Below are 10,015 nucleotides of genomic sequence, written 5' to 3'. Positions count from 1 at the left end.
ACAAAATAAATGCTGATGTTATTCCCACATATTTACGTGCAGCCAGGATGCAGATTGCAGCATTTCCCGCATGGATTGTATGTTCATCAAAGGTTAAATGTTGTTAGCGTGTGTTAGCCTCTCCTAATCCTTCTTCTGGCTCCGTTCCGCCACAAAAAAAGCACTGACCACATGGATTAAAAATAAAATGATGAGTGAACTTCATAATAACCATAACAATGATAAAAGCACGTTTAGATTATCTTGCTTCTCATTCAAATGAATGAGAAGGTGTGTCCAAACTTTTGGTCTGTACTGTATGTGGCAGCTCGGTTTGTTTACAGTGGAACTCATTTCCTCTTCAGGTATTTTAGAGAGTTCTGTGCATGTCCAAATGATTCCTTCCGCCCAAAAGTGTGGCGTATGTAAAGGTTTGTTATATTTGGAAAAAGCTTTTCTGTACACAGTTGAAATGTGATCTGATCTTTGATCCGATCAAAGACATTTTGCAGATAGAACTGCGGCTTCAACTGAGTGAGCATTCACCACCAGCTTCATTTGTTAAGCTACAATAGAATTAAGCTTTTTAGAATGTTATTGATCCTCTGGCAGGAAAATGATCTTCATACCAAATCTTTGTTTAATTAAAAGAAAAAGTTATTATCAGCCGTGTCCTAAACGCATTTTTTTTTGGTCTAACAGTTTGAATTACAGTTTGTGTAAATCTTAGTCTGTGTGTAGATTTCAATATATTTACCGCCATTTATCAAGGATGCATTACATTTCCTATAATGACGTGTTTATGGAAAACTTTAAAATGTCCTTCATCTGTTGCACTTTGTACATGAAACATTAATACCTCAGCCTGGGTCTCATTTTTGTGATGATCAGAGTTTTTTTCTTTTTAAAATCAGACCATTTCATGGTCTATATTTCCATAATGGTATAATATTGGTATTTTATGAAAAAAACTACATGTTTTTACTTTTATAGAATTTTTTACGAATCAGAAACAACTTTTACAAATCAACAACTTTGCTTCATTGAATTTTCGTTTTCTTTAAAAATACTAATGTTTGACTTTCTTGTAGTAACATTTTAATTTGAATAATAGTTTTTTTTAAATATTTTTTTAAAATATTAAGCACAAACTTCAGCCCCGTTTGTTTCAGTCTGTGGCCTAAAAAGGTTGGAGACCACTGACTTAAATACTATTCTGTAAGACTTTTACCAATGCTAGTTACAGTTCATTTAGTTCAAAGAGGATCATTTTAATCTTAGTCACAGTGAAACTAAATAGCATGTCTGTCCAGCCTAAGCCTAAAATTTGAACATGTTTGTCATTTCTTTATCAAGTTCAGCCTTTTCAGTCACTCCCACTTGCTCTGTTCTTCCCAACTGTCACTCTTCAGGCTGTGAAACTACTGCTGTTCAATAGAAATGGTTTGTTCCAAAAACAGGGTTCCAAAACTCCCTCGCTCTGAGTGGTGACACAGTTAATGTATTGACTAATTATTCTACAGTTGTTGTGAAAGCCCTAACAGTCGCCACCATCCCATTTCCAAAAGGACTTAAACAGATTTAATAGTTTTCAGTGGAATAATTTACAGTGTTTCTAAGTTACAGTCTGAATTGTGCAAAAACACTATATATAAATGGATTACATAAGGGTTAATGGCAGACAAAGTGTGCATTATCACTTTTTAACGCACACCGTGGAAGCCTGAACTGTCCCACGTGAAGTGCGTTAAAAAGTGATAATGCAGACTTTGAAGGCCATTAATCCGCTTATACAATGGTCACTTTCAAAAGAAATAAATATTAACCAGTTTTAAGTCCTTAATTCTTGTTTTTTTTCCCGCTTTTTTCACAAAAAGTAGACTACATGTTGCAGACTACATGCAAACTACATGCATGCTGATCGTCCCGATGCGTTGAATAAAACATCAGTTCAGAGAGAAAGTTCACCTCTTACTGCTTGTTTCTGCTTGTTTCTGCTTGTTTTAAAGAAGCTGGTGTAGTGATACAGAAGATTTAAGATAAGTGACCAGAACTTCTTTTTGGGGCGTGCGGTCATCACTTTTTTAACGCACACCCAACAGCCAATCAGAATCGAGTATTCACCCGGATCATGGTATAACACTTTCTATTCCATTATTATTGTGTTATTTGTCGCATTTTATCCTGCATATTCTTTAATGTCTTATTTAATCCTATTTTATTTAGCTTGCTCGTGTAATTTGTGTCGTGTTTGACTTCTTGGTATACTGCTGTGACAACCAACTTTCCCTCTGGGGATCCGTAAAGTCTTAGCAAATCTTAAAAGCCAATGCTTTTGTTGGGGGGGGGGGGGGGGGCAGTTTTTATTTAAAGAAAAATGAAAGTTTTAAAATTTATCCAGCGGTTTGCTGTTTTGGCTTGACTGTAGCATAGAACCCCAAACAGTTTGCTTAAGCTAGAAGGCAGGGCACAGTCTGAGCACAACACATAAAGAAAGGACAGAACTGGGATTTGAACCAGGGCCTTCGCACTGGGAGATAACAGTGCTAACCACTACACCACCATGCTGCTTCCAGTATTGGCTGTTAAGAGAGCAAATTGATTCAGCCCGGACGGGTTATCGGTCCTCCACAGAACTGAATCCCATCTATCAATCAAAACAGTTAACACATTGAAAAAGTAATGGTGACATTTTTAAATTTGCTTAAAAGAAAAAGAAAACATCAAATTCCAAATAACAGAAAGATCTAAAAAATAATAAATAAAAATTTCCCAGAGACTTTTCATGCAGGTCAGAAGCACATCTTCTTCCTGCAGCTATTCCAGCCTCTTTCAAAAGAGCTGTCAGGAGTGTCATGTTTCTATGGAAGTTCTGGGGCTGTTCTTGTTCAAACGTGCCCAGAGTTTCAGCATCAGAGGCGACGGTTATCAGCATCAGAACCCCCCCAACTAAAAGGTTGTGTATAAAAGAGGAAAGCTGCTGAGATGCTGCATCTTCAGAGAAGTTCTTCACCTGAGTTTCTTCAGCTGTCAGTCTCAGAGGTAAAGAAAAACTCACTGCAGAAGGTCTGGATACTTAGAAATGATAGCATGAAGCTGAATAACTAATCTGCGTCGTCTTTTTTCAGGTTGTTTCACCTTCAGGAGAAAAAATGTCGAATGACTACAAAGTGACCATCTTCATCGAAGGCAATGTCTATTCATTGTCTTTGTACAAATCCCTCAACATCACTCTGAAAGGCACCAAAAACAAAAGTGAACCCACATCATACTCCAATTGGAATCTTCCTTTCTTTGGAAAAAATGTGAGTGTGACACATCTCCCACATGTTTACCAGAATCCTTTTTTTCATAAGCTTTGATTTTCACCTGTCTTATTAAAAATGCTTTTTCTTTACCTCAGGAGATAAAATTCACTGTGAAATGCTCTGATGACCTCGGACACCTAGTGAACATAAAACTAGATAAATACTGGAGCTTTCCTTTCCAAAAACCATGGTACCATGAGAAGGTGGTAGTGGTATCTAAATTGGGAACTGTTTACACGTTTCCCATCCACCACTCCATCTCTGAAGACAAGGAGCACTTCTTCAGAGAGGGCAAAGGTTCCAGCATCTTCTTACACATTTCTTCATGTTTGTCTTTTATGATAGCAGCTTGTAATCAGAATAACCCTTTCTATTAATGGATTCTTACAGCCATGTTGCCACAGAAAGAGACGATAACCGAAGTCATTTCACTTCGTGAGAAGGAGCTAAACAACCAAAAGGAAATCTATGGGTAAGAGCTCAGAGCCTCTATTCTATATTATCAAAGTAAGATTTGCTGAATAACAAAGTTGCAGTGATTGAAAAGATGGTCGAACAAGGTTTGTTTCACCCACCACTTTACCGTCAGGTCAATGGTTCAGGTTTTGGTGTAAAATCAGATTTACTTTATTCCAACAATTGCCACACCGAAATGAAGAAGTGAGGATTTGATCAGGAACATTTGAACACCAAGAAAAAGACACAGCTAAACAAGGAAAGACATTGACACTGATAAGGAAACAATCAGAACAGAGAACAGAAAAAAGCAGAAATGCTGGACTCAACAGACCAGGGATGTTACGATTCACTTTAACAACAATTCAGTTCAGATCCTCATTTGTGGTCGCTGACACGAGTAAATATCGGTTCACTTTGAACGATCCGATTCACTGATTTAAGATGGATCCAGATCCTCTTCATCCAAACTTCCAGCAGTGAGACTCAGACAGAAATTCCTGCTACTGAACAGTTTTCCAGATTCTTGGATTTCTTCCAGATCATCAAGTTAAATGAAATCTGTGTCCAAACAAACCAGTAAACTAGAATGAATGTCAAATCCATTCACATGTTAGTTTCTAAAGTTCAGCCCACTGTTGTTTTTCCACATCCAAAGAATCCAAAGGGAACATTCATAATAATAATTGATACTTTATTTATCCCACAATGGGGAAATTCTACTCCATATTTTGACCCATCCCCTGGGGAAGCGGTGAGCTGCAGACTAGCCTGGGGAGAGCGGGACCGATCTGCCAACCCTTCAGGTTGTTGGACGACCTGCTCTACCGCCTGAGGACACTGCATGGTCACATGACTTTATTCAAAGTCTGTCCACACATTGGACTGGAATGATAGTTGATCAGGTTTTGCTGACATCACTCGTGTGTAGTCCGCTGTGATGCGTTTGGTCATTTTTACGATACAGTCAAATAAACCTACCGTGTCTCAATCCAGATGGTATTTTCCATGATCGATGGATTTATTTTATTTTGAAACGATTTCATAATGGCACAGGTCCGGTTGATCTGGTTGAATAAATCCATTCATCAATTACTGTAATCGTGACACCCCTACAACAGACACAACAGCACTAACGTCAAAATCCAGAACTATTAAAGTTTACCTGGAAAAGAATTACGACAGTTACGGAAATCTAAAATGACCAAAATTAACACAGATTCAGCATCATTTTGTTTTTTTTGTTGTCATTTTTGGTTGGTGTGAACTTCAAGTGAAAATTTTGTTTTATTTTAAAAACATTTTCAAATAATAAAACAAATGAAATATTAAAAAAAAAATCTTTTTCACAACTCAGTTATTATTTAATGAGTTGAGAAACGAGTTTTACATTTTGGTTGTTGGAACAAATAATGTCAGCACATAAAAGAATAAAAGACATTTCTAACTGCTTTTTAGTCAAATTTTGAACACAGATAAAAGAAAGTTTATCAGCAAGATGGAAGAGAAAATGTCAGCTAGACCCATTCTGATATGAAAAAATAAAACAAAACTTTGAATTCAATTGAATGCCTTCATCTTTCGTTTTACTCCAAAATACTTTGCCAAAATACTATGCCATATCTTCTTTTTATAACTGATGTCAGCTGCTGATTGTTCTCTTTGCTCTGCTGTCTCTGTTTTCAGCTGGAAGGCGTTTATAGCCGGAATGCCGCATTGCCTGAAAGCTGAGGTTCTGCCTCTAGATGAGACTTTCTCTCTTTACAAGGACGTGCAGCTTTTAATTAAATCTGCCTATGGGTGATTTTTTATTCCAGATGTTCTTTCTCTCAAATCTCAAAATAATATAAGCTAAAAAGAGCAATGATGTTCTTTCCACTTTATAGAATGTTCAAACTGAAAGAGACTGAATATGTTAAGGGCATGGATCAGTTGAAAAACCTGCATCAAGTTGAAGAGCTGCACAAGAAACTTATGACAGAAACATCAAGTATGTTGTTGTTTTTTCCTAACAGCTCATACACAGTCATTTTGAGCAAATATTAAATGTCCATAAATTTTTGCTGTAAGTCATGAAAAGTAAACAAACTTGATGTTTTAATTTAACCTATAAACACTCCTCTATCATGTAGAATCATTGACAGTTCAGAGGTTTCAGTCCACTAAAATCACCCGGGCTTCGTTTTTACAGAGTATGTCATGCAAAACTGGAAGGAGGACTCCTTCTTTGGCTCTCAGTTTCTGAACGGCCTCAACCCCATGATGATCAGACGCATCGAATCTCTGCCTGACAAGTTTCCTGTCAAAAACCACATGGTCTTCCCAGATGGTAACGACACCCTGGGATCTGAAATGGAGGTAAATCTCAAAGCTCCCAGACACATTTGGTTTTTCTAGCTTATTTTTTGGCACATCAAAACATTTGATAATCATCTTGATTTTTCTCTCATTTCCAACAGAAAGGAAACATTTTCCTGTGTGACTACAGTATCCTGGATGGAGTGGAAGCAAACACCATCAATGACAAGCAGCAGTACCTGACTGCTCCCCTGGTTCTGCTCCACAAGAACCACAATGATGAAATGATGCCCATCGCTATTCAGGTGAACAAGACAGAAACAAGAGCTGCATCTTTAGGAAAGAAGAAACATTCATTCCAACTGGAAACACTACATTTTCACCGTTATATCACATTAATTGAAGACTTTTGTTTTGGAATCTTTTGGAACAAACAAAGAGATAAAATTTCTTTCCAATCAAGCACAGAAAAGACCCTGAGCCCTTTTTTAGGCAGGTTTTAAAGATCTTCCTTTACATCATTTCTATACATAAAAGTACAAAAACATCTGGAACACAAAAGGACTTTGCTGATGAAGCTGATTAAATGTCTCGTACTTTCAGCAGTGATCATTAGTCGGTTTGTTGTGTTTGATCTTCTGCAGCTGAAGCAGAAACCCGGAGAGGACAACCCCATCTTTCTTCCCTCTGACTCTGAGCTGGACTGGCTGTTGGCAAAGCTGTATGTGAGAAGTGCAGATTTCAACCTGCATGAGCTCAACTCTCACCTGCTGCGCACTCACCTGCTGGCTGAGGTCTTTGCCGTTGCTCTAAAGAGAAACTTACCCAGAGTTCATCCTGTTTTCAAGGTACCTGAAGCTGATGCAGCAGTGTCTTCATGAGCTGGAACGCTCCATTCCACAGTAACCGTTGCTGCACATTTCTGTTTCAGATCCTCATCCGTCACACACGCTACACTCTGCAGATCAACCTCAACGCTCGACAGAGTCTCATCTCTGAGAATGGAGTTTTCACCAAAGTGTGTAAAGAAGAAGGTCACACGACTTCATCATCTAAGTCCAATGGAAAGTTTGTAACTTTTTTGTCTGTTCTGTAGTTTACAGCTTCTGGTGGAAATGGTATGGTCACCATCCTGGAGAGATCTCTCTCCAACCTCACCTACAAGTCTCTCTGCATACCTGACGACATCAAGGAGCGAGGTCTGGAAGATGTGAAAAACTTCCACTACAGAGATGATGGACTGAAGCTGTGGGACATCATGCACAGGTTTCCAGGACGTTTCTATCCGTCATCATAGTCCATGTTAGAGACAGACAGTACAGAGGGAGTACTGTGAGGTAGAAAATAAACCTCACATTTCCTTACAGTTCTTCCATGTGGCTACATAATAAGTAGAGTCTTATTCATTGTTTCAAACAGGAATGAACATTAAAAAAAAAACCTTAACATGTTTGACTGAGAAGTTTTTAAAGACAGTAGTGTTTAAAGTAGAAAACATGTTGCTGACTGTTTCTGTTTCTCAAAGCTTTGTGAAGGATACTCTCAGCTACTACTATAAGGACGACAGCGACGTTGAAAATGACAAGGAACTGCAGGAATGGATCCAGGAAATCTTTGAACATGGATTTCTGAGTAAAACAGGAACTGGTGAGTAAATCCTCTCAGTTACTTTCAGCTGCTACTTAAATCTTCTGACTCAATGTAAGCTTAAACATCTAAAAGTGATGCAGGTTTTTCTTCAATCTTCAGGAATCCCACAGAAATTTAAAACTAAACAGGAGCTGTTCAAGTTTGTTACCATGGTGATGTTCACCTGCTCTGCCCAGCATGCAGCTGTGAACTCTGGACAGGTGAGTCAGAAACTCAGTTTGTGGTTCTGTGTTCATGTTTTCAGAACAAAATTACAAAAAACAAGTAAACAAAGTCCCAGTCACAGCCCTGAATTTCTCCAACAATCTTTTTTTGGCTGCAAAAATATCTGGAATGTTCTAGTTAAGTGTAAAATAAAAACTGTAGGGAATAGGACACAGAATGTTTTTACCAGCGACGTGCGGTCAGATGAGGCAAGTGAGGCTCAGCTTCACCTGTCATAATCGTGATAAAATAGAAAAAGGTAAATTAAGTCAATATAATTTTCCAACTGGTCTGTGTTAAATATGTTCAGTCAACTCAACCCGTTTTCCACAGTTTCTGAGGGTAAAATCCCAGAATTTGAGTGTTGCGCGATGACAGACGGAGCTGAATCTCCAGGTGAGGCTCTGAAGCGTTGTGCCTCATGTCTGATGGCAGGACTCAATGTTAACAGAGACGTGTGCTAAAAATGCTGCTGTAGACCCGCAGAAAAAGGCTTCAGGTGAGGTATGCCTCACCAGCAGGGGGCAGACGCTGTAGCTACACTGTAGACTATGAGAGTGAGAAACTCATATAAACTAAAGGAGAATAAGACTTTCCAACAGATCATAGAGCTTTATGTGGAGAAGGATCAACGCATTATGGATTCTAATAGTAAGGACAAACACTTTTTTGAATGTTTGCTTTTAAAAATAACATGAGAGTAAGTGGGAAAAAAATGTAAGTAAAATCATTTATTTTATTTTTATGATCATTTTCACAGGCAACATTTGATAACACTGATTAAAGCACAAGAAGCTGAAGTTGGAAAATACCAGAAATAGTTACTAAAGATCAAATGTGTGCTGAACACATCTGCATACTTTCATTTGTTTACATGAATAATGTATACACAAGAAGAGTGTTCTATCCATGTCTATAAAGAAATATTGTCTGGAGGACAAATATCTTCTTGTGTGTATTTTATAAGCTGTTGGCTGCCATTGGATGAAAGGTGAAATATTCAGTTCATTCATCGTAAACGAAACAAAGGAACCAAAGAGAAAGTCCTTTGTGCAAACAACAAGATATTAACATTTAATATTCATTTCTTTATAATAAGAACCAACAAATGTTTGTTCTTGTACCACAGAACAGCAGAAACAGTCCATGTTCAGAGAGAGGATCTCTGAAAACATAGAATAAATCCCAGAAACAACAGAAAACTTTAATTGCCTAATTATGTAGGTTATGGCTGCATAAAAAAGTGTTAAATAGTTGGTTTGAACACAGATGAGCAGGGATACTGCAGAAAACCAAACTTATTTATGTTTTTGATGGAAATATTATAATCCTTGCAGTTGGACTTTTATGGCTGGATGCCCAACGGCCCCTCCACCATGGAGGAGCCCCCACCCACCAAAAAGAACACTGTGGATGAGGCCACCATCCTGAAGACACTCCCTGACATGGAAACAATAGTGAAAGGCATGGAAACTGTCTATGTGCTCAGCACACAGGCCTGTGACTCAGTAAGTGGACACAACTTGATATGAATGAAAATGAATTTTTATATAAAACTTTATTTAAAACTATAACCGAAAAAGAAATTAGAAAGTAAAAGTTCTTTATGTCCAAAGAAATCTTTTGCTGAAACAAAATGTCTTTTCTCTCCTCAGATCTCGCTTCCGGATTTCAAACGGAAGTATTTCACCGAAAACATTCCTTGTGAAAACATCCTCAATTTCCAAAAGAACCTCAGAAAGTTGAGTAAAAAGATCCAGAAAAGAAACGAAGGTCTGGATCTGCCGTACACCTACCTGGACCCAGAAAAGGTGGAGAACAGTGTGAGCATCTAGAGCAGGGGTGCCCAAACTTTTCTGCTCTAAAGGCCAAAATCTAAATGTGATCCTGAACCGTGGGTCAAATACAGCATTGCATGTCATTAATTAAAAGCAGAAAACAAAGAATATGGTTTGATGTGTTTATTTTGATTCTGTATTCATCACACGAAAATTAACATTATTCTTTCAAACCTTTAAACTTAACAGCAAGCCCTCACTGGCTCTTTTTATTTATTTATTTATTTTTAACTTGTCCTGTCCAACAGCTGGGCAGACAGTTGAGAGCTGAGGGCCTCTTGT

General features: G+C 38.0%; 2 protein-coding genes across 2 annotated transcripts; both read left to right on the top strand.

Moving 5' to 3' along the window:
* Positions 1-2,919: 2,919 nt before the first annotated feature.
* Positions 2,920-5,553, top strand: LOC105358187 (arachidonate 12-lipoxygenase, 12R-type-like). The gene is made up of 5 exons (XM_011493745.3): positions 2,920-3,021; positions 3,108-3,284; positions 3,383-3,584; positions 3,678-3,759; positions 5,430-5,553. The coding sequence occupies exons 1-5, from the start codon at positions 2,965-2,967 to the stop codon at positions 5,545-5,547; spliced, it is 636 nt and encodes a 211-aa protein (XP_011492047.2). The 5' UTR covers positions 2,920-2,964; the 3' UTR covers positions 5,548-5,553.
* A 77-nt stretch (positions 5,554-5,630) lies between these two features.
* On the top strand, positions 5,631-9,838 carry LOC101168429 (polyunsaturated fatty acid lipoxygenase ALOX8-like). The gene is made up of 10 exons (XM_023958836.2): positions 5,631-5,733; positions 5,935-6,101; positions 6,203-6,346; positions 6,686-6,889; positions 6,973-7,059; positions 7,138-7,307; positions 7,567-7,688; positions 7,791-7,891; positions 9,233-9,403; positions 9,551-9,838. Exons 1-10 carry the CDS (start codon positions 5,631-5,633, stop codon positions 9,728-9,730), a joined length of 1,449 nt encoding a protein of 482 aa, XP_023814604.2. The 3' UTR covers positions 9,731-9,838.
* Positions 9,839-10,015: the final 177 nt, after the last annotated feature.

The sequence above is a fragment of the Oryzias latipes genome, chromosome 9, assembly GCF_053564925.1.
Source record: "Oryzias latipes strain Hd-rR chromosome 9, Olatipes_Hd-rR_3.1".
Lineage (NCBI taxonomy): Eukaryota > Metazoa > Chordata > Actinopteri > Beloniformes > Adrianichthyidae > Oryzias > Oryzias latipes.
This window is presented reverse-complemented; position numbering and strand designations above follow the sequence as displayed.

Excerpts from the sequence above, each read along its gene's own strand:
- LOC101168429 (XM_023958836.2), top strand. The coding sequence starts at position 5,631 with ATGTTCAAACTGAAAGAGACTGAATATGTTAAGGGCATGGATCAGTTG. Across the intron at positions 5,734-5,934 it reads ACTTATGACAGAAACATCAA|AGTATGTCATGCAAAACTGG; the intron begins GTATGTTGTTGT and ends TCGTTTTTACAG. Across the intron at positions 6,347-6,685 it reads TGATGCCCATCGCTATTCAG|CTGAAGCAGAAACCCGGAGA; the intron begins GTGAACAAGACA and ends GATCTTCTGCAG.
- LOC105358187 (XM_011493745.3), top strand. The coding sequence starts at position 2,965 with ATGCTGCATCTTCAGAGAAGTTCTTCACCTGAGTTTCTTCAGCTGTCA. Across the intron at positions 3,022-3,107 it reads TTCAGCTGTCAGTCTCAGAG|GTTGTTTCACCTTCAGGAGA; the intron begins GTAAAGAAAAAC and ends GTCTTTTTTCAG. Across the intron at positions 3,760-5,429 it reads AACCAAAAGGAAATCTATGG|CTGGAAGGCGTTTATAGCCG; the intron begins GTAAGAGCTCAG and ends CTCTGTTTTCAG.